Consider the following 24,075-nt stretch of genomic DNA (forward strand, 5'->3'; position numbering starts at 1 on the left):
ATACTGTACTAAGTGCTTGAGAGCAGACAATAAAAGTAAAGGATATTATTTATCCCTGTTCTCATGGAGCCCATAACCTATTGGGGAAGACAAGTCGACTTAATATGATGAGATAAAGCCGAGTGCATAAATCAGTCAATACAAATAAACATGTAAGTACATAAACATTTTAGATTGAAGAAGCAAAGGGAAAGGTATGATTGGACTGAAGGAAGATGAAATGGCTCCTTGGGGGTTGGGTGACGGACCAAATCTATTATACTGTACTTTCTAAGATGATTAGTACAGAGTTCTGCAGAGTAAGTGCTCAATAAATACCACTGATTGACCCATCTGCCTCAGTGCTTAGTACAATGCCTGGCACACAGTCAGAACTTAACAAATACCATTAAATAATTGAATAAATAAATAACCAAATGCCATCATGGTCGGAACAGCAGCCACCGCTGCTGCTACTGAATGACTTCTTGCTGGGCAACCAGAGGAAATCCACAGCAAGAAGCAAAGCTGCAGAGGTGAGGAGAGAACAAAGGACTCAGTAAATGCCACTGATTGAGTGATTGTTTGGGTAACCTTTTAGGCGGGTGTTAGAGCAGGTGAGAGACATGGTTTGTTGAAACCGAGTCAGAAGAGCATTTTAGGTGGGGCAATATGTTGAAGGTCAAAGAGTTGAGAGGGATAGCTAGATGGTTTATGTGGGAAGTAAGCGAATTTATGTTTTTGTGCCTATGATTTTTTTCTTTTTGTATCGGTGAGTTCTAAGTGGGTAACAGGTGTGTAAAATCAGACAGTGTCCTCTCCTGTCTTTCTGTTGGCATTCCCATTCAGACTAAGGTGGGTGCCCGAATGATGCAAATTGGAGACTGGGAAAGCCATGCAGGTAATAGTTTGGGCTTCCCAGAGCATAGTGGATGCAACTTGGACTATCAGCAAGGAAATCCGCTGAGCTCAATGAAGGTCTGTCAGGACAGTTTTAAGGGAAGCCTGTCAGGAGGAGGAGGAGACAGAGGACCAGCCAATGACCTCAAGGTTATCAATTGACATCTTTCCGGCCCACTGCAAACTCAGTCCCCATTTTCCTTTAAAGAATTCAGCCCCCTTGGGAATGGGCTGAGGATGGCTGGTAATTGACTTTAACTCTTTTCCATTTTTATAGGCTCACAGGGAGGGATCTTCAGTGAGATAATTACAGGGCAGATGGCGATTGCTTTCCTAGAAGCTTGTAATTTCACTGTGAACCCCTAAGAACATCAAATTAGGTAAAGCCTGTCTGAATTCCAAAAGCAGGGCACTTCATCTTCCAGTCACTTGTCACAGAACATTATGTAACTCTCTAAGTCAAAAGACCTTTGCTAGGAAGCTGTTTATCAGTCTACAAACCCTCCTGTTCTGTTTTTCTAGCCAAGGGAGTTTTCACCCTCTTTGAGAAAAATGTCCCCATACAATCTCAACTTGTCACTGAGCCTTAGGGAGTTGCTGGTAGTTTCTCTACTTACATGCTCTGAAGGCTGCTTCTCCTCTCTCTCAGCTTTATCTTACTACCTAAACTGTCACTCACACCCATAGAGGATTAGCCAAGGTTTGGGTTGGCTTCTTGCTGGGCTTGCTGCAGAGACTAGCTCTGAAGAGATAAGTTTGACAGAGACAGCAGCAAAGACGGTTAGGGATCTCATTTCTTCTCCTGTCACCCTTGCAGCTCTGTTTCATATTGTAGTTTTCCTCTGGTTGCCCAGAAAGAAGTCATTCAGCAGAAATGGCTAATGTCCCTACTATAATGGCATTTGTTTATCTATCTATTCATTTAATGGTATCCATTAAGCACTTATTATGTGCCAGGCACTGTACTAAGAACTGAGGCAGATACAAGCAAATCAGGTGGGACACAGTCCATGGAGCTCACAGTCTTAATTCCCATTTTACAGATGAAGTAACTGAAACACAAAAAAGTTATGTGACTTGCCCAAGGTCACCCAGCAGACAAATGGTGGAGCCAGGATTATAACCGAGGTCCTTCTGACTCCCAGACTCCTGTTCTATCCACTAGGTAACACTGCTTCCCACCAAGTGCTAAGTGCCAAACACTGTAGTAAGAGCTGCGGTATTTACAATGGAATGAGATAAGGCACAGTCCCTGTCCCACACAAGACTCCAAGCTAAAGTTTTACAGTTGAGGGAACTGAGGCACTGAGAAGTTAAGTCCTTGCCCAAGGTCACAGAGCAGGCAAGCAGAGGAGCTGGGATTAGAACCCAGGTCTCCTGACCCCCAGTTCTCTGCTCTTTCCTCTTCTCTAACGGCTACTCAATGGCTACTGATTCGGGGTCAGGGACTGTGTCCCATCTGATTATCCTAGATCATACCCCAGTGCTTAGTACAATGCTCAGTGCATAGTAAGTGCTTAACAAATATCACAATCATTATTCCAGGAGCTGAATGATCTTAGGGTGTCCAGATTGTGTAGGAGGAAGTGGGAGAGTAGAAATAGAAGACATGAACAGTCCAGGATCAGATCGGTCAATTAATCAATCAATGAATTATATTTATTGGAAGTTTACTGGGTGCTGAGCACTATTCTACGTGTATAGGAAAGAACTGTAGAGTTGCTAGACATGATCCCTGCCCTAATCTATCAATCAGTCAATCAATCAATCCTATTTACTGAGCACTTACTGTGTGCAGAGCACTTTAATAAGTGCTTGGAAGAGGAGAAACAGCATGGCATAGCGGCTAGAGCATGGGCCTGAGAGTCAGGAGGTCCTGGGTTCTAATCCCAACTCCACCACTTGTCTGCTGTGTGGCCTTGGGCAAGTCACTTAACTTCTCTGTGCCTCAGTTACTTCATCTGTAAAATGGGGATTAAGACTGTGAGCCCTACGTGGGAGAGGGACTGTATCCGACCTGATATGCTTGTATCCATCCCAGTGCTTAGTACAGTCCTTGACACATCCTAAGTGCTTAACAAATACCATAAGGATTATTATTATTATTATTATTATTACAATATAACAGAGTTGGTAGACAGGTTCCCTGCTCACAAAGAGCTTGTTTTAACACTGCTGCTCTGTTTTGTTCCAGGCTCACCTTGACCTTCTGCAACGGAGTCTCAACCCAAAGAAGGTTTACTTTCGCCACGAGGCCCTCTGCCAATCTCTGGGAGGAAATCCGTGCCCTCTAGTGACGGTCACAGCCACCCCCAAGTCTAGTAGCAGCGAAGACGTGGAGCAATTCCGTAAGTAAAGCCAGATGCCCTGTCTGTTGCCCTGTCCTTGCACTTCTCTCTGTTTATCACTCTGTCAGTCTTCCAATTCTGGATCGGCCACATCGTCGAAGATGACCGGGTGGTCCTTGTGTGCAGGTGTCCAATCAGGTTTATCAAGTGCTTACTATGTGCACAGCACTATACTAAGCCCTGGGGAGAGTATAATGCAACAGTAAACACGCATTTACATCTTATAATCTAGGGGGAGATTAATCTACCAATGCATCTAGCAAAGGGATAGGAAGCATTTGCCTCTGTAGCAGGGTGATGGTAAGGCCAGGACCTCTCAGCCAGTGCTGAATTTTTGATTTTTGGGGTTTTTTTGTGCTTTTTTTCTTTTGTTTTTTAATAGTATGTGCTAAGTGTTTATTATGTGGCAGGCACTGTACTAAGTACCAGGTAGATATAGGATAACCAGGTTTTATTCATATCAATGTCTGTCTCCCCCTCTAGACAGTAAACTTCTTATGGACAAGGAACGTGTCTGATAATTCTGCTCTCTCAAGAGCTTTGTACACTACTCTGCACATTGATTAGTTGATTAAACACAGGCTGTGTTCCACACAGTGCATACAGTTTTCATCCCTGTTCTTTACAGATGAGGGAACTGAGGCACAGGGAAGTGAAGTGACTTGCTCAAGGTCACGAGCAGACAAGTGGCAGAGATGGGATTAGAACCCAGGTCATCTGAGTCTCAGGCTCGTTCTGTATCCACTAGGCAACGTGACTTCTTAGGTTAACTGGACATGCCCAGAATAATAGTAATAATTAATAATTATTGTACTTGTTAAGTGCTTACTAGGTGCCAAGCACTGTTCTAAGCACTGGGATAGACAGAAATTACTCAGGTTGGACACAGTCCCTGTCCCATATGGGGATCACAGTCTTCATCCCATTTGATAGTTGAGGTAACTGAGGCCCAGAAAAGTGCAGTGACTTGCCCAAGGTCACCCAGGAGACAAGTGGCAGAACTGGGATTAGAACCCAGGTCTTTCTGAGTCCAAGGCCCATGCTCTATCCACGCTGCTTCTGACAGAACTCAGCTCTGTCTTGTAAAAGCCTCCCAGAAGGGTTCATGCCCACCACTCCCCAACCCCACTTGCCACCATCTTTGTCACTGCCAATCCTTTCCCCTAGTGCTGGCTCATCCACAGGTATTCCACTTAATATTTTTACTCCTTTCAATATCGTTTCCGTTCTGCAAGTGCTCCTTTCCTCCTCCTCTGCAGAATGCCCTAGTGCCACCTCTATAAAAAGTAATTATTGAGCACTTTTTGTGGGCAGAGCACTGTACTAAGCACTTGGCCGAGTACAGTGCAACAGAGTTGGTAGAAAAGATCTCTGTCCTCAAGGAGCTGATGGTGGAGGCTTGGAGACATATTAATGGGAATGAGTTTACCAATTCTGTGTATTGCACTCTCCCAAGTGCATAGTACAGTGCTCTGCACACAGTAAATGCTCAGTAAATAGAGAAGCAGTGTGTCTTAGTGGAAAGAGCACGAGCTTGGGAGTCAGAGGACATGGGTTTTAATTCCAGTTCCACCTCTTGTCTGCTGTATGACCTTGGGTAAGTCACTTAACTTCTCTTGATCTCTTTACCTCGTCTGTAAAGTGGGGATTAAAAGTGTGAGCCCCACGTGGGACAACCTGATTACTCTGCATGTATCCCACCATTTAGAACAGTGCTTGGCACATAGTGAGTGCTTAACAAATACCATTATTATTATTATGATTATTAATAGATATGGCTGATTGACTAAAATAAAACGCAGATGGGAGAACAACAGAGTATAAGGTTATGTACATAAGTGCTGTTGGGGTGGTTTGGGTATCAAAGTGCCTGGGGAACAGACCCAATTGCACAGGTAATGCGTAATCCAACTAAAATCTATTGAAAACATCAGGCGTGATCTCCCTGAAATCTCCCTTGCTCCTCTCCACTCCCTCCCTCCCCCACCCCTTCTTCAATCCTCCCATCGCTCCAAGCAGTATGGCAAGAGGAGATCTCCTGCCTTCTCTCAAAATCCAGCCCCCCCCACCTGCACATATGAACCCATCACTTCACACCTTGTCAAAACACTTGGGCACTCCCTTCTTCTCTCCCTGATCACCATCTAATTGCTCTCCAATGACTAGTCCCCCACTGTTTCAAACCTGCTCATGTCTCCCCTATCCTAAAAAAAACCCTCCCTTGATCCCATGACTCCCTCGTCTCCATGATCGCCACGTCTCCCTCCTACCATTCCTTTCCAAACTCCTAGAGTGAGTTGTCTACACCTGCTGTCTCAAGTTCCTCTCCTCCAGTTCTCTTCTTGATCCCCTCCAGTCTGGCTTCCACCCCCTTCACTCCACAGAAATCACCCTCTCAAAGGTCACAGATGATTTGCATCTTGCCAAATCCAATGGCTTCTACTCCAACATAATCCTCATCGACCTCTCAGCTGCCTTCAACACTGTGGATCACCTCCTTCTCCTGGAAACATTATCCAACTTCACTGACATTGTTCTTTTCTGGTTCTACTCCTCTCTCTCTATGGCTGCTCATTTTCAGCCTCTTTTTTGAGCTCCTCCTCTGCTTCCCACGCCCTAACTGTGAGGTTCCTCAAGGTTCAATTATTGGTCACCTTCCATTCCCCATCTACACCCACTCCCTTGGAGAACTCATTCACTCCCATGGCTTCAACTACCAGTTCTATGCGGATGATTCCCAAATCTACATCTCCAGTGTTATCTTTCCTCCTCTCTGCAGTCTCTCATGTCCTGCTGCCTTCAAGACATCTCTGCTTGGATGTCCCATTGGTACCTCAAACTTAACGTGTCCAAAAGAGAACTCCTCATCTTCCCCACTAAACTTTGTCCTTCCCAGGACTTTCTTGTCACTGGAGACAGCACCATCACCGCTCCTGTCTCACAAGTCCATAACCTTGGCATTATCCTCAAATCATCTCTCTCAATCAAACCGCATATCAATCTGTCACTAAATCCCATCAATTCAACCTTCACAACATCACTAAATCCTCCCTCTCCTCTCCATCCAAACTGCTATCACATGAATCCAAGCACTTATCCTATCCCACCTTGATTATTGTATCAGCCTCCTTGCTGACCTGCCTGCCTCCCACCTCTCTCCACTCCAGTCCTTACTTCACTCTGCTGCCCGGATCATTTTTTCTACAGAAACATTCAGTAAATGTTTCCCCTCTCCTCAAGAATTTCCAGCAGATGCCCGTCCACCTCCGGATCAAACAGAAACTCCTTACCATCGGCTTTAAAACACTCAGTCACCTTGCCTCCTCCTACTTCACCTCATTAGTCTCCCCAGTCCTTGAAGGCCAACCTACTCGCTGTGCCTCGATCTCATCTGTCTCACTCACGTCCCACCTCTGGCTTGTAACACCCTCGCTCTTCATATCCGACAGACAGTTACACTTCCTAACTTCAAAGTCTTATTGAAGACACATCTCCTCCAAGAGGCCTTCCCTAATGGAACCCTCATTTCTTCTTCTCCCACTCCCTGCTGCATCACCCTTGCACTTGGATTTGCTCCCTTTATTCACCCCTCCTTCAGCCCCTCAGCAGTTATGATATCCATCATTTACTTATATTAATGTTCGTCTCCCCCCTAGACTGTAAACTCTCTTTTATGGCATTCGTTAAGCATTTTCTATCTGTCAAACACTGTTGTAAATACTGAGGTAGGTGCACGTTAATCAGGTTGGACACAGTCCCTGTCCCACATGGGACTCACTGTCTAAGCAGGAGGGAGAACAGGTATTCCATTTTACAGTTGAGGAAACTGAGGCACAGAGAATTTAAGTGACTCGCCCAAGGTCACATAGCAAGCAACTGGCAGAGCTGGGATTAGAACCCATGTCCTCTGATTTCCAGGCCCATGCTCTTTCCAGTAGGTCTTGCTGCTTCCCATTGTGGACAAGGAAATGTCTCTTTTATATTGTACTCTCCTAAGTGCTTAGTACAGTGCTGTGCACACTGTAAGTGCTCAATAAATACAATTGACCAATTGATCAATGCAGAAGGTGGTAAGGGAATTGAGAGATGGGGTGGGGCGGTGGGGAGATGAGAGGCTGGTCTTGGAGGAGATTTTATCTGAGTAGGACTTTGAAGATGGAAAGAGTGGTTGGTGTATTGGATATGACAAATACGCATCCTTCCCTTCCCGTGTGCTTCCCTTGCTAGTTCTTTTTCCATATGAATGGATTTTTTTTCTTGACCTTTAGAATCATCATGTTGAAAATATCTCAATAAACTGGTCCTGAGCCTACTGGAAAAGGCTTGTAAATTGTATATGAGGAGACTAGGGAGAGAGGAGATGGCTTTGAAAATGGCTGTTGACATTCTTCCAGGCCTCAGAGTTGAGGGAGTCAAAGAAACAGGATGGAAAATCCCCCTGAAGTGCAAGAGAAAGATTTAGGGGAAGGTTGAGAAAAAATAAAAAGAAAAAACAACATGTTAATTTATCCCCTGCAGATTTAGCTTTAGCACCTGATGAGGCGCTAACTGCATTCAGGTGACTCTTTGGTGATATGAAATGTAATTTCTCACACCTCATCAGCATCTAACAATGGATGCTTAACAATGTGGCTAATCAACAACGGATTATCCCATCTGAATTAATGAGGCACTAAAACACTCTGATGAATAATGGGGAAATTAAAAAAAATTCTCTTATGTGCTTTATCCATTTAATAGCAGTTTGAGCAACAGTCACAACCCTCTCCAGTAGACGAAGGAGGACTTGGGAGTTCAAGAATGTAATCATTTCAATGCCGTCTTCATTGAATAATTATTTACATAAGCCAGCCACCCTGTGTAATGTGAAGGAAGAACAGGTTCAAAGGAAAAGGAGGGAGAGTCCCACTGAGTCGTATTAATGCTGAGATTTCCCTTTATTTACATTTATTTTTACTTCCAAAATTGCTAATTTCCCCTCTCAATCAATCAATCAGTCATATTTATTGAGCGCTTACTATGTGCAGAGCACTGTACTAAGCGCTTGGGAAGTACAAATTGGCAACACATAGAGACAGTCCCTACCCAACAGTGGGCTCACAGTCTAAAAGGGGGAGACAGAGAACAGAACCAAACATACCAACAAAATAAAATAAATAGGATAGAAATGTACAAGTGAAATAAATAAATAAATAAATAAATAGAGTAATAAATATGTACAACCATATATACATATATACAGGTGCTGTGGGGAAGGGAAGGAGGTAAGATGGGGGGATGGAGAGGGGGACGAGGGGGAGAGGAAGGAAGGGGCTCAGTCTGGGAAGGCCTCCTGGAGGAGGTGAGCTCTCAGCAGGGCCTTGAAGGGAGGAAGAGAGCTAGCTTGGCGGAGTGGCAGAGGGAGGGCATTCCAGGCCCGGGGGATGACGTGGGCCGGGGGTCGACGGCGGGAGAGGCGAGAACGAGGTACAGTGAGGAGATTAGCGGTGGAGGAGCGGAGGTTGTGGGCTGGGCAGTAGAAGGAGAGAAGGGAGGTGAGGCAGGAGGGGGCAAGGTGATGGAGAGCCTTGAAGCCTAGGGTGAGGAGTTTCTGCCTGATGCGCAGATTGATTGGTAGCCACTGGAGATTTTTGAGGAGGGGAGTAATATGCCCAGAGCGTTTCTGGACAAAGATAATCCGGGCAGCAGCATGAAGTATGGATTGAAGTGGAGAGAGACACGAGGATGGGAGATCAGAGAGAAGGCTGGTGCAGTAGTCCAGACGGGATAGGATGAGAGCTTGAATGAGCAGGGTAGCAGTTTGGATGGAGAGGAAAGGGCGGATCTTGGCAATGTTGCGGAGCTGAGACCGGCAGGTTTTGGTGACGGCTTGGATGTGAGGGGTGAATGAGAGAGCGGAGTCGAGGATGACACCAAGGTTGCGGGCTTGTGAGACGGGAAGGATGGTAGTGCCGTCAACAGAGATGGGAAAGTCAGGGAGAGGACAAGGTTTGGGAGGGAAGACAAGGAGCTCAGTCTTCGACATGTTGAGCTTTAGGTGGCGGGCGGACATCCAGATGGAGATGTCCTGAAGGCAGGAGGAGATGCGAGCCTGGAGGGAGGGGGAGAGAGCAGGGGCAGAGATGTAGATCTGGGTGTCATCAGCGTAGAGATGATAGTTGAAGCCGTGGGAGCGAATGAGGTCACCAAGGGAGTGAGTGTAGATTGAGAACAGAAGGGGACCAAGCACTGAACCTTGGGGAACCCCCACAGTAAGAGGATGGGAGGGGGAGGAGGAGCCTGCAAAAGAGACTGAGAAAGAACGACCGGAGAGAAAAGAGGAGAACCAGGAGAGGACGGAGTCTGTTAAGCCAAGGTCAGATAGCGTGTTGAGGAGAAGGGGGTGGTCCACAGTGTCAAAGGCAGCTGAGAGGTCGAGGAGGATTAGGATAGAGTGGAGCCATTGGATTTGGGCCTCTCCAACCCCCACCTGATTTTATTGCCAGGATTGTGGTTATATAGGAGAGATGAACATAACCAGGTCTTTTTAGGCCCCTTGCAGATAAAATGGATCCAGCCCAGCCTCCTAAAATGTTTGGCTAAATGCTAGGAGAATACCGGCTGTCCTAGGTGATGATGCTACTGAGAATGAGATTCTTTCGATGTAGGTAACTGTGGCAGAAAAAATCCCATTCGTCCCCAAGGCACACTATCTCATTCAGGGCATGGAAAGATAGTTGCTTGCTGCTGTCATTAATTTGTTGCACGTAGGGCCTGGAAATCAGAGGACATGGGTTCTAATCCCAGCTCTGCCAGTTGCTTGCTGTGTGACCTTGGGCGAGTCACTTAAATTCTCTGTGCCTCAGTTTCCTCAACTGTAAAATGGAATACCTGTTCTCCCTCCTGCTTAGACAGTGAGTCCCATGTGGGACAGGGACTGTGTCCAACCTGATTAACGTGTACCTACCCCAGTATTTACAACAGTGTTTGACAGATAGAAAATGCTTAACGAATGCCATAAAAGAGAGTTTACAGTCTAGAGGGGGAGACGAACATTAATATAAGTAAATGATGGATATCATAACTGCTGAGGGGCTGAAGGAGGGGTGAATAAAGGGAGCAAATCCAAGTGCAAGGGTGATGCAGCAGGGAGTGGGAGAAGAAGGCCTGTCTCTAAGAATAATAATGACAATGATAATGGTTTGTTAAATGCTTACTCTGCACCAAGTGCCTGGGTAGATACACTACAATCAGATCAGATACAGTCCCTGTCCCATGTGGGTCTCTGAGTTTAAGGGGGGAGAGAAGAAGGGTTTCAATTCACATTTTACAGATGAGGAGACTGAGGCACAGAGAAGTTAAGTGACTCTCCCTATTGTACCTTGACAGTAGTCAAGTGGTCGTGCCGGGATCAGAGTCCAGATCCTGTGCTATTTCCACTAGACTGTGGGGCTTCTTAATCTTCACGAAGTCTTTCCTTTAGGAGAGTAGACCCTCTCCCAATTTCTCCCAGCCAGGTAAATCCATCTGCTGCAACAGAATAACAATTATACATTGCTTTTTTTGTGGTATTTGTTAGGCACTTACTATGTCAAGCACTGTTCTAAGCACTGGAGTAGATACAAGTTAAGCAGTTTGGATGCAGTCCCACATGAGGCTCACAGACTAGGAAGAGAGAGAACAGATCTTGAATCCCCATTTTACATATGAAAAAACTGAGAAGTTAAGTGACTAGCCCAAGGTCACCCAACTGACAAATGGTGGGACTGGAATTAGAATACAAGTCTTCTGACTCCCAAGCCTGTGCTCTTTCCACTGAGCCATGGTGCTTCTCTATTTTGCATTGTTTGAGACTGTACTTCTCTGTGACTTGAAAGAGTTTATTCTGCTCTCCTGGCTGTTGTGTGCCCCCTTTGATTTTCCCAAACTGCAGATGTTTGGGTGCCCTGCTGTCATTCTCTTCATCCATCCTGCCCAAAAGGGCTCTATGTGAGCATTAGCATTGCTTTCAGTGCTGGGTGACCTGACTGCCTTCCAGGTTCCCATTAATGGTGATCCCATCCTCTCTGCTTGACACTGATCAATCAATCAATGATATTCATGGAACACTTCATTTGTGCACAGGACTGCACAGTATAACTAGGTTGGTAAAGATCACAGTGGTGAACTCTCTTTTACTTTCTGGAAAGTCGATGGACAGTGCAAGCACTTAGTACAGTGCTCTGCACACAGTAAGTGCTCAATAAACGCGACTGCTGTCTGCAGAGCACTGTACTAATAATAATAATGGCATTTGTTAGGTGCTTACTATGTGCGGAGCACTGTTCTAAATGCTGGGGTGATACAAGGCGATCAGGTTGTCCCGTGTGGGGCAACAGTCTTCATCCCCCTTTTACAGATGAGGTACCTAAGGCCCAGAGAAGTTAAGTTACTTGCCCAGAGTCACACAGCTGGCAAGCGGCAGAGCTGGGATTTGAACCCACCTCTGACTCCTAAGCCCATGCTCTTTCCACTAAGCACTTGGAAAATATAGGAAGGAAGGATAAGAATCGGTACCTATCCTCAGGAAGTTTATGATCTCATGGGGAAGACAGCCAGCTGAAACTGATATGTATGGCATAGTTAAAAGATTGTTCATCTTCACTCTGGGGTTAGATTCAGGTTGCTGCCTTTATTTCCTCTTTTGGACAGCAGTGGAGAGGACAGAATCAGAAGCCACATGTAGCCAGTGACTGTAGCCAGGAAAAATGTAGCCAGGGGTAATGTGTTGTAAGTCTCATTGGCGATGGAGGAATCAGAGAGCTTGAGGGAGCAAATCGGAATCAGGGACTCTCAGTGATAGGAGAGAAGGTTATGGTTACTTCAGTGCTTATTTTTTGAAGGGTTGGAGGAGTCTGAGAGCACCCAGGAGCTGGTTCTATCCCTGGCACTGCCCACCGTGGTGTAGGGTCTTGTCCAATTGCCCCATGAAGTAGGTACCTAAATCCACCAAGCTGAAGTGTTGCCTTAGGAGCAGATATTCACCCTACCCCTGGCACCACAACACTTCTGTCCCTGTCCCTAATCTATTTGAATATCTGTATCACCCTCTGGACTTAAAACTCCTTGTATTCGAGGAACATGTCTACCAACTCTGTGGTATTTAACTCTCCCAAGAGCTTAGTACAGTGCTCTGCCAATAGTAACTGCTCAATAAATATGGATTGATTGATCTATTTGGGGCTGCAAGGTCGCTGTGGACAGAGAACGTTTCTACCAACTCTCTTACAGTGCTTTGTACAGTGCTGTATAAGCGGTAAACACTCCAGTGATTGGTGAAATCTAGAGTAAAACTACGTCCAGTCCTGCTTTTAAGAATTTAACATTGTGGTTTACATGATAGCCTGAGGTCATGATATAATTTAAGTATTATTTATCAGGAGCTGATAAGCTTCATGGAAATGATAGGTTGCTCAACATGCAGATCCCAGGAACCTCATTTTCACTCTACAAATCCCACATTAGAAAGTGCTGAGAGAAAAAAAAAGCCAACACAATTTCAACAGCTCCCATTCTAAGATGCAATTATCCAAGTCTGTAAACAGAAATAAAGCCACTTAAATTGCATTCTAGGATTCAAAGAGACTTATTGATTTACCTTGCGAGAGCGAAGATGAGATCCAGTTGAACTTTCCCTCTACAGGCTCTCTTCCATGTGAGCTCAGATGATCATTTACATTTTTGCCACTTTGTAAGAATCAGGCAACACTTTGCTGTGATCCTTGACTGAATTCTGGTCAGATTCTGTTGTGTGTTGGAAAGACTATGATTGACTCTTTGGAGTACTTTGGCTGATGGGAGGTTTCCTTTCCTTCATTTCTGGGTTATTATAGAAACCCGCTAAAAAGAAATGCAGCTTAGGAATCGTCCCCAGGACAGAGGGTGTGAAAAACTCTCACAGATCTCTCCACTTAGACCAATTCCATGTGATCTGACCCTGAAATGGAGCCCTTCTGCTCTGGGGAATTATGAGTACAGTCCATTAATGGCCCTTCTCCTCTCTCCAGCCAACAGAAGATTCCAAGAAACATGTTTCTCTTCACTTTTTTCCCAAAGAGGTTTTCCTGGAGACATTTGGAACCACCTCACAGAGAAATACAATTTTAGGTGGTGCCAACACACATCTGTAGCTCCCCTTTAATAACCACAAGAGTCACTTCCAGTCACTTGTATAGTCTTTGTTTGCCCTAGAGGATTTGATTTTGCCCTTCGTCTTGTATGAGAGAAAGGAGACCCAGGGTGTTTTCTGCCTTCTCTCCCACATATCCCTTCCCTGCAAATCTGTCCTGTACTCCCACAGAGACCTCTGATCTTCCAAATTAATGCTGTCTCTACTGTACTCCGCTGATTCACTCCCCTATTGCTTCATTGATCTTTTACCACTAACCTACAGCCCTGGAACACTTCCACAGTCTGCTTCCCTCAGCCCTATGCATGAGCACAGAGTGCTATTTGGCAGAAATCCAGATATCAGGCCGGCCTCATCCACCTCAAGTTCATTCTTGTGTGCTTTAAGCTTACCTTCTCAATTCTGGATCCCACTCTATTCTCCATCTATGCCCACTGGCTTAGAGAACTCATTCATTCTTATGACTTCAACTACTATCTCTATGTGGATGATTCCCAAATGTACATCTTCATCCCTGATCTATCTCATTCTCTGCAGTCTTGCATTTCCTCCTGCCTCCAGTACATCTCCACTGACACCTCAAACTTTACATGTCCAAAACAGAATTCCTTATCTTGCCACCCAAACCTGTCCTCCCCTCGAATTTTCAGTCCCTGTAGACAGCACCACCATCCTTCCAGTCTCACAAGCCTTGGCATCATCCAGGATGCATCTTTCTCATTCAACCCGCATGTTCAGAGTGTCACTAAATCCTGTCAGTTCATCCATCACAATGTCACTAAAATCTGTCCTTTACTCTCCATTCAAACTACAACCATATTAATCAAAGCACTTACCCTATCTCACCTTGATTAATCTATCAGCCTCCTTGCTGATCTCCCTGCCTCCTGTCTCTCCCAAGTCTAATCCATGCTTCATTCTGCTGCCTGGATCACTTTTCTACAAAAATGTTCATTCCATGTTTCATCACTCCTCAAGAAACTCCCGTCCACCTCTGTATCAAACAGAAACTTTTTACCGTCGGCTTTAAAGCACTCAGTCACCCTGCCCCCTCCCAATTTACCTCCCTGATTTTCTATACTACCCAGCCCGCTCACTTCGGTACTCAGAAGCAGCATGGTGTAGCGAATAGAGCAGGGTCCTGGGAGACAGGAGGTCATGGGTTCTAATCCCAGCTCAGCCTCTTGTCTGTTGTCTGACCTTGGGCAAATCACTTCACGTCTATGTGCCCCAGTTACCTCATCTGTGAAATGAGGATGGAGGCTGTGAGCCCCATGTGGAACAGGGACTGTGTCCAACCCGATTTGCTTGTATCCACCCCAGCGCTTAGTACACTGCCTGGCACGTAGTAAGCACTTAACAAATGCCACAATTATTATTATTATTACCCTATTGCCAACCTACTCACTCTACCTCAGTCTTGTCTATCTTACCTCCAACCTCTCATCCATGTCCTGCTTCAGGCTTGGAACACACTCATTCTTCATATCTGACAGACGATCACTTTCCCCACCTAAAATTGTTTTATTGAAGGCTCATCTCCAAGAGGTCTTCCCCCTCTTTCCTCTTCTCCCAATTCCTTTGTAATGGCCTCACACTTGGAGTCACACACTTTCTCACCCCCTTTCAGCCCCACAGCACTTATCTGCATATCCATATTTTTTTAAATGTTAATGTCTGTCTCCTCCTCAAGATTGTAAGCACACTGTGGTCAGGGAGCATGTCCACCTGCTCTGCTATTGTACTCTCCCAAGTGCTTGGTACAGTGCTCTTCTCACAGTAAATGCTCAATAAATGCAATCAATTGATTGACTGATTGATCGAAGTTAGGTGGCTATGCCTTTGGAATATCAAAACCTAAGAGAAGCAGTGTGGTCGAGTGAAAATAGTATGGGCCTGGGAGACAGAGTAACTAGGTTCTAATTCTGCCTCCACCACATCAGCTATTTGACCTTGGGCAAGTCACTTCTCTGTGCCTCTGTTACCTCAGCCATAAAATGGGGATTAAAGCTGTGAGCCTCATGTGGGACATGGACTGTATCCAGCTTGATTTTCTTGTATCTACTCAGCAACTTAGTATGGTGTCTTCCACTTAGTAAGAACTTGACAAGTACCATGAAAAAATCAAGAGAAATCAGGGTGCCTCAGGCATTCCTGTTTTGTGATGCTCCTATTGAGTGGAGATGAGTGAAAATATGAGAGTCTAGTTTATGGAAAGTGGGATCTTTCAGGCAGGATTTATGATTAGGAAAGAAGAGGATAAAAAAAAATGAAAATCAGGTGCACCAACGTAGCCAGGTTAACTGAAATCCCAACTGCGTTTGGAGTTTCTGCCCAACTAATAACCAGTCTCAGAAGAACTGGCGTGAGAGACAGTCTGCCGAAGCTGGCGGGGTGTTGTGGTTCATGTTAAGCACTTGCTTTGAGCCAAGCACTGTATTAAGCCCTGGGGAGTGACACAAGATAATCAGGGTGAACACAGTCCCTGTCTCGCATGCGTCTTTCAGTCTTAGGAGGAGGGAGATCATTCATTTTTTCATTCATTCAGTGGTATTTATTGAGTGCTTACTGTGTGCAGAGCACTGTACTAAGCACTTGGGAAGTACAAGTTGGCAACATATAGAGATGGTCCTTACCCAACAACGGGCTCACAGTCTAGATGGGGGAGACAGACAACAAAACAAAACATATTAACAAAATAAAATAAATAGATCAGGCACTGAATCCCCGTTTTAAAGATGAGGAAACAGACACAGAAAAGTGAAATGATTTGCCCAGTGTCACACAGCAGCCACGTGGCAGAACCAAGATTAGAATCCAGATCCTCTAACTCCCAGGCCTGGTCTCTTTCCTCTAGGTCATGTTGACTCTCAGTGTAGTGGAGAGTGGCGGGGAGAGGCTTGGGTAAGAGGAAATGCAAAGATGGCAGTGTTGAGGTGTCCTCTTCTGACATCATTAATAATAATAATAATAATAATGACATTTATTAAGAGCTTACTATGTGCAAAGCACTGTTCTAAGCACTGGGGGGAATACAAGGTGATCAGGTTGTCCCATGTGGAGCTCACAGTCTTCACCCCCATTTTACAGATGAGGTAATTGAGGCTCAGGGAAGTTAAGTGACTTGCCCAAGGTCACATAGCACGCAAATGGCAGAGCCAAGATTCAAACCCATGACCCCTGACTCCCAAGCCAGGGCTCTTTCCACTGAGCCATGCTGCTGCACCCAGGTCTCTTTTCATTCCTCCCCAGAGTTCCCTAGAGTTCCCCCAGCCACCCCTTGCCAGCCACGTCTCTCACTATTGGATAGTACGATTGATTGATTGATTATTGATTGATAAGGGAAACAGCGTGGCCTAGAAGCAGCATGGCTTAGTGGAAAGAGCACGGGGCTTGGGAGTCAGAGGTCATGGATTCTAATCCTGGTTCCAGCACATGTCAGCTCTGTGACTTTGGGCAAGTCATTTAACTTCTCTGTGCCTCAGTGACCTCATCTGTAAAATGGGAATTAAGACTGTGAGCCCCACGTGGGACAACCTGTTAACCTTGTATGTACCCCAGTGCTTAGAACAGTGCTTGGCACATAGTAAGTGCTTAACAAATGCCATCATTATTATTATTATTAGTTGATAGAGCGAGGACCTGGGAGTCAGAAGACCTGCATCCTAATCCTGATTCTACCACTTACTTGATGTGAGACCTTGAGAAAGCTACTTCACTTCTCTGTGCCTCAGTTCCCTCATCTCCAAAATGGGGATTCTATACCTGTTCGCCCTCCTACTTAGACTATGAGCCCCGCCTGGGGCTTAATTATCTCATATCCATCCCAGTGCTTAGTACAGTGCTCGGACATAGTAAGGGCTTAACAAATACCACAATTATCATCATCATCATCATCATTATTACTATTGTTTGTCTCTCCCACTGCCCCATTAAGGCAGCTAGCACCGTTACTAAAAGGTGCAGGTCTCCCCCAAACCCCTCCACTCCAAGCTGTGCCCAACCATTGGAAGGACCCCTTAAGAGAATTCAGTAATCTTTCTCTAAATCTGAGCTCTGTCAATCAATCATTCAATCAATCAAAGGTAGTTAATTGAGCAGTTACTACATGTAAAGCACTGTAAAAATATATGGTACTCATTAAGCACTTACTATGTGCTAAGTGCTGTACTAAGCTCTGGTGTAAGTACTTAATAATGTCCTGCACAGGGCCCACACTCTTAGTAAGAAGGAGTAGGATTTAATCCCTATTTTACAGATGAGGATATTGAGGCACAGAGAAGTTAAGTGACTTGCCCAAGGTCACACGGCAGACAAGTGATGAAGCCAGAATTAGAACCCAGGGTCTCTTGCTCCCAGGCCTTTACTCCTTCCGTTAGGCCACTCTACTTCTCTGCAGTAAGTGCTTGGGAGAATACAGTACAAGGGAGTTGGTAGACCCATTTCAGTCTAGAGGCATCAGTGTCACACTTGAATGTTTGACTTTTGGACACCAAATATTTGCAAATACCCAGGTGGATTCATATGCAAATTGTTTTGTCAAAGAAAGGGGTTTGGAATTGTGACTGGAATTGTGGAATTAGAGAAAGGCTATTGTATGTCTCGTCTGATACTGCCTCTGTTGCTTAGAAAAGGCAACAAGGATTTGGGGAAAAGGCTAACTCACCAGTGGCATTTGAGTCATATGTGTTTTCCAAGAGATTGTTTTTGTCTTAGGGGCTAATACTATGTTTGGATGTCTTTTCTTCTGCCGTCGAGTTGTCTCTGACCCATAGCGACTCCGTGGACACATCACTCCCAGAATGCCCCTATCATTCTGGTAGTGTACCCACAGAGTTTTCTTGGTAAAATTATAGAAGTGGTTTACCATTGCCTTCCTTTGCACAGTAAACTTGAGCCTCCACCCTCGACTCTCTCCCATGCTAATGCTGCCAAGCACACATGAGTTTTGATTTGTAGCAGATTGCTTTCCACTTGCTAGCCGCTGTCCAAGCTAGGAATGGAATCGGTATGCCTCTGATTGACTCTCCCTCTCATAACATTAATGCAAGCACTTACCTTATCCTGCCTTGATTATTGTATTAGCCTCCTTGCCGACCTCCCTGCCTCCCATCTCTTTCCACTCCAGTTCCTATTCCATTCTGCTGCCCAAAGCATTTTCCTTCAAAAACATTCAGACCATGTTTCCCCACTCCTCAAGAAACTCCAGTGTTTGCCCATTCACTTTCTCATCAAGCAACAACTCCTCACCATTGGCTTTAAAGCACTTAAGCACCTTGCCCCCTCCTACCTTACTTTGCTGCTCTCCTACTCCAACCTAAGCCCACACACTTCATTCCTCTGGTGCTGACCTTCTCACTGTTCCTCATCTCTTCTCTGTTGCTGCTGACCTCTCTCGCACATATTACCTTTGGCCTGGAATGCCCTCCTTCCTCATATCAGACAGATAATTGCTCTCCCCCACTTCAGAGCCTTATTTAAGGCACATCTCCAGGAAGCCTTCCTTGACAGAGCCCTCGTCTCCTCTTCTCCCACTCCCTTCTGCACTGCTCATAATTGCTCCTCCATTCATCCTCCTTCCCTTCCCCGCAGCACATATATCTGTAATTTATTCATTTATTTATCTATTTATTCATTTCTATTAATGTCTGTCTCCCCTCTAGACTGTGAGCTCATTGTGGGCAGGGAATGTGTCTGATGTTATATGTTATAGTGTACTCTCCTAAGTGCTTTGTACAGTGCTTTGCACACAGTAAGTGCTCAATAAGTGTGATTATTATTATTCTAACTGAGACTAGTAGAGTACTGGAAACTCTCCTGGGGCAATCCTAAGAGGGGATATTTGGGTGTAGTGGACCCCTAAAGGCCACAATAAGCACCCAACACACAAACACACACACACACACACACACACACAAAAAAAAAACACCAACAAAAAACCTGGATTTACTCTTTCAGTATATATGTATTTATGGGGGCATTGTTAGGGAGTCCGACAGGTTTATAACAGAACCCCTAAATCCCCAGTGGAACAATTGTTCCCAAATGGCAGTTTCATTAATAACAAGTATAAATCTGCAGGCAATAGAGAGGGACTGCTAGAAAGAGTGAAAATAAGGGCATAATAGAAGTCGGGAATGTGGAAGATTCTTCATCAGCAGAGCCAAAAATGGACTGAGGATTCATAGCTCTGGAGGTGGTCAGTGTGGTTGAGACAGGGACTGGTATTTGTCAGGAGAGAGAAGAGGAGTGAATAGAACAGACACATATGTCAGTATGCTTTATTGGTCTTGTCAGAGTTTTGATTAATGTAGTCTTAGGGTGGTTACATTTATCTTAGTAAAATCTGTTAATGTGCAGGATGTAATAGAAAGACAGAGTTTTGTGGAGAGCAAAGAAATGCAAGTTCTCAGCCCATATGGTTGTGGGGTTGCATAATTTGTTCAGTTTGACTGTGTATAGAAAGGGAAGCCCCCTCTCAGGGTCACACGTGGAGAGATTTCAGTACTCTACCAGCCTTGACTATGGGAAGGAGAGTCAAGCAGAAGTATATTCATTCCATTCCTAGCTTGGGCAGTGGCTAAGGAGTGGAAAGCAATCACTACAAGTCAAAACTCACCTGTGCTGGGCAGCAGCAGCATGGGAGAGAGTTGGGGGCAAGACTCAATTTTACTGCCTGGAAGGAGCAGTAAACCACTTCTGTATTTTTACCTAGAAAACTCTACGGATCCACTACCAGAACGATTGCAGATGGAGGTGAGGAGTTCTGGGAGAGATGTGTCCATGGCGTCGCTATGGGTCAGATACAGCTCGATGGCATTAGGCAAGACAAGAAAGGGAAGGCATCTAAAAAGCATCTAGAGATGATGGTTATGCTCATTTCCCCATTTTCCTCCCACCTTTTCCTAATAATAATGAGTGATAATTTGGGTATCTAAGTGCATACTTTAGGCCAAACACTAGGGTAGATATAAGATAATCAGCTCAGCAAACTTGCTGTCCCATAAGAGACTCACAATCTAAGTAGGAGGGAGAACAGCTATTTAATTCTCATTTTATAGACATGGAAACTGAAGCCCAGAAAAGTCAAATGACTTGCCCAAGGTTACAAAGCAGGCAAGTGGCAGAGCCTGGATTAGAACCCAGGTCCTGTGATTCACAAGCCCCTACTCTTTCTACTAGGTCGAGCTGCTTCTCTCAGGCCTAAACCTGGTTGAAAGGGACTGTTTCAAATTTAACTAAAATTTGATCTGCTGATTATTCATCTTCTCCCTGACCCTTACCTGCACCTAAACTTAATCCTAACCTCGATCTATATCCGAATACCTAACCCTAACATTAATTGAACGGTGACCCCAAATCCTTCCCTTTTTTCCCCAGCATTCTCCTTGCTCATGACCCTCCCATATCTGGCCGACTGCTCACACCTTTCCCCTTCTGTGAAACTCCCTTCCCCTAAGCTCCTCCCCATTTTCAAGGCTCCCATAAAATGTCACCTCCTCCAGGATGCTTTCCATGAGTAATCCCCACCTTCCTGGCCATGCTACCCCATCAGCCACCTTAGCCCTCTGGTATATTTGTTTGTACCTTTATCTTTCCGTGTATTCGATTCTTTCTCCTCCATTAGAGCATAGACTCCTTTAAGGTAGGGTTTTCTTTGATCTCTGTTGTCTTTTCCCAAGTGCTTCTATATCGCTTTGCTCACAGTAAACACTCATTAAATATTGATGATGATGATGATGGTACAGTTTGGTTCTTGATTGGTGCCTTCCTCCTCACCTGTGGAGAGCTCAGCTATGCTCTTAAAGAATCAGGCTATCTATCTTCATAGCCACTAGAACTTTGTCAATCAGCAGCAGATAAATTTTTTGTCTTCTTGCGCCTCCCACTCGAATGTAAGCTTCCTAAAGGCAGGGATTTTTTATCACAGTCTCTCTTGTGTCATACAGTTCTCTGAATGAAGTAGACACCCAATGAATATTAGTAAATGAATGACAAGCCCCAAATAGTCCTGGGGCTACTAAGGCAGCATTACCTAGTGGAAAGAGCATGGACGTGGGAGTCAGATGACCTGGGTTCTAATCTCGGCTTTGCTTGCCATGTGACCTTGGGGAAGTCACTTCATTTCACTGCTCAGTGCCTGAGTTTCCTCAACTGTAAAATAGGGGTTAAATACCTGTTTTCCCTCCTACTTAGACTGTGTGCTCCATATGGGACAGGGACCGTGTCCAACCTAATTAACTTGCCCCTACCCCAGCGCTTAGAACAGTGTTTGACACATAGTAAACGCTTAACAAATAGTATAAAAAGGGCCAAACTCAGTTCTTCAGATGACTCAGCAATCCTCACCTCCTCTGAGAGGCCTTCCCAGACTAAGCCCCTCTTTTCCTCAGCTCCCTCTCCCCTCTGTGTCACCCTGACTCACTCTTTTTGCTCTACCCCTCCACCCCACAGCACTTGTGTTTTTATGTACATATCTATAATCCTATTTATTTACATTGATGCCTGTTTACTTGTTTTGATGTATATATATCTATAATTCTATTCATTTATATTGATTCCTGTTTACATCATTCAATTGTATTTATTGAGCACTTACTGTGTGCAGAGCACTGTACTAAGTGCTTTGCTTTGATGTCTGTCTCCCCTCTTCTAGACTGTAAGCCCAGTGTGGGCAGGGATTGTCTCTCTTCTTTGCTGAATTGTACTTTCCAAGAGCTTAGTCCAGTGCTCTGCACACAGTAAGTGCTCAATAAATGTGATTGAATGAATGAACAAATGGAATGCCAGACAGTGAAGCCCAATCAATCAATCAATCTATCTATCATATTTATTGACCACTTACTGTGTGTGGAACACAGGACTAAATGCTTGGGAGGGTACAATATAACAGAGTTGATAAACACATTCCCTGCCCACAAGGAGGTTGCAATCTACAGCCTTGATGGGGAAGTTTTGTGTATTCTTACTGTACTGTCCCAAGCACTTATTACAGTGCTCTGCACACAGAAGCACTCAATAAATACCATTGATTGATTGATCCACATGAGCATTCCATGCATTTTACTACTATTTCTAATTGACTGCATCAGAATCTGAGATTAACGAATGAGATGGCAGGGTAAAGATGAGTGAGGGGAAATGGGGTTCATTCATTCATTCATTCATTCATTCAATCATATTTATTGAGCGCTTAATATGCAGAGCACTGTACTAAGCGCTTAGAAAGTACAATTCAGCAACAGAGACAATCCCTGTCCAACAATGGGCTCACAGTCTAGAAGCAGGGAGATAGACATCAAAACAAGTAAACAGGCATCAATAGCATTAATATAAATGGAATTAGAGATATATACATATCATTAATAAAATAAATAGAATAATAAGTATGTACATACACACCCAAGTCCTGTGGGGCAGGGAGGGGGGTAGAGCAGAAGGAGTGAGTCAGGGCGATGTGGGGCGGAGCAGAGGAAAAGGGAGGTTTAGTCTGGGAAGGCCTCCTGGAGGAGGCGAGCTTTCAGTAGGGCTTTGAAGGGGGGAAGTGTGCTAATTTGAAGGATTTGAGGAGGGGAGGCATTCCAGGCCAGCGGTAGGACATGGGCCAGGGGTTGAAGGTGGGACAGGCGAGAACGAGGCACTCTGCTCTCTTGGAACTTTGAGTAACCGCCATCTTACTTGAGCGAGACTCTGTGAAAATGATACCTTCCTGGCATCACCAAGAAGGGGTGTCCTCTGCCAAGGTACCTGTATCATCTGAAAGTTTTTATGCCCTTTTGCAGGAGGGCGTTGGGCTACCTGTAGCTAAAGAGAAACTCCCTATCCATTTTCTTCAACTTGATCTCACAAAGGAGTTATGTTCGGCCTGCTATTATGCTAAAAGCTTTTCCTCGGAATACAATAGCTGTTCTTAAAAAAAAAAAAGATTTATGCAGGGTCCCATGGGTGTAATGAGCCACCATGCTGCACCTGCCTTGAGTTTGGAGTTGTCACTTGTAAGTGGTTTTAAATTAGAAAGGAGAGGAAATTTACATTGTTAGAGAATTTCCCTTTTGGCTGCTCTGCCGCCAGTTTTCAACTTCTCTGGCCCTTGTCTCTCCCCGAGATGCCTGGCCAGGTAAGAAGGACAGGATGAAGACAACTGTGAAAGAAGAGCAAACACAAGTTTCCTAAACCAGTGGCCAGAAACTTCTGTACCTGGGCAACCCTGATTCTCTTCCTCCCAGCCTCCCAGCGTCATCGCCAGAGGCAGAACACTGGACTGGATCAGTCTGCCCCAGTAAGGCATTACTTATGGCTTTACTTTGGAGGCTATCTTTTACCAGGCCCCGGGGCAGCTAATAAATGAGGTTCTGGCTTCTAGAGCAAGGAACATATTATCCAATAGTGATCCCCCTCTGGAACCAGCTGTGGTGGGAGAGTATGAATAGATTCTGGCTTAAAGGAAGGAAACTAAAGGGGGGGTGGAGGCTAGGGGAACAGGAGAGTCATGCAGGCACAGATCCAGAGGTACTAGAGTCACAGGTATTAAGTATTCCCATCATCTTTCCAGAGCAGCTGGCTTTATCCAAAAGATAGCCACGATCTTGGGAGTTTGGAAGGGGAAGCTTCCCTCAAATATCCGGTGGCTCATTTGAAGCGCCAGACTTCCCGAGCCTAAAACATCATCCTGAGAATAGACAAAGAATGGAGTTTTCTCTT

General features: G+C 45.0%; 1 protein-coding gene across 1 annotated transcript in view; it reads left to right on the forward strand.

The window, feature by feature from the left end:
* Nucleotides 1–24,075, forward strand: part of AGBL1 (ATP/GTP binding protein like 1) — a 655,387-nt gene that overhangs the window by 167,010 nt on the left and 464,302 nt on the right. Inside the window, exon 17 of the mRNA XM_038747354.1 lies at nucleotides 3,074–3,227. Coding sequence (XP_038603282.1) covers nucleotides 3,074–3,227 — 154 coding nt within the window. The remainder of the gene's footprint in view (nucleotides 1–3,073; nucleotides 3,228–24,075) is intronic.

Source organism: Tachyglossus aculeatus, chromosome 5 (assembly GCF_015852505.1).
Source record: "Tachyglossus aculeatus isolate mTacAcu1 chromosome 5, mTacAcu1.pri, whole genome shotgun sequence".
NCBI classification, from domain to species: domain Eukaryota; kingdom Metazoa; phylum Chordata; class Mammalia; order Monotremata; family Tachyglossidae; genus Tachyglossus; species Tachyglossus aculeatus.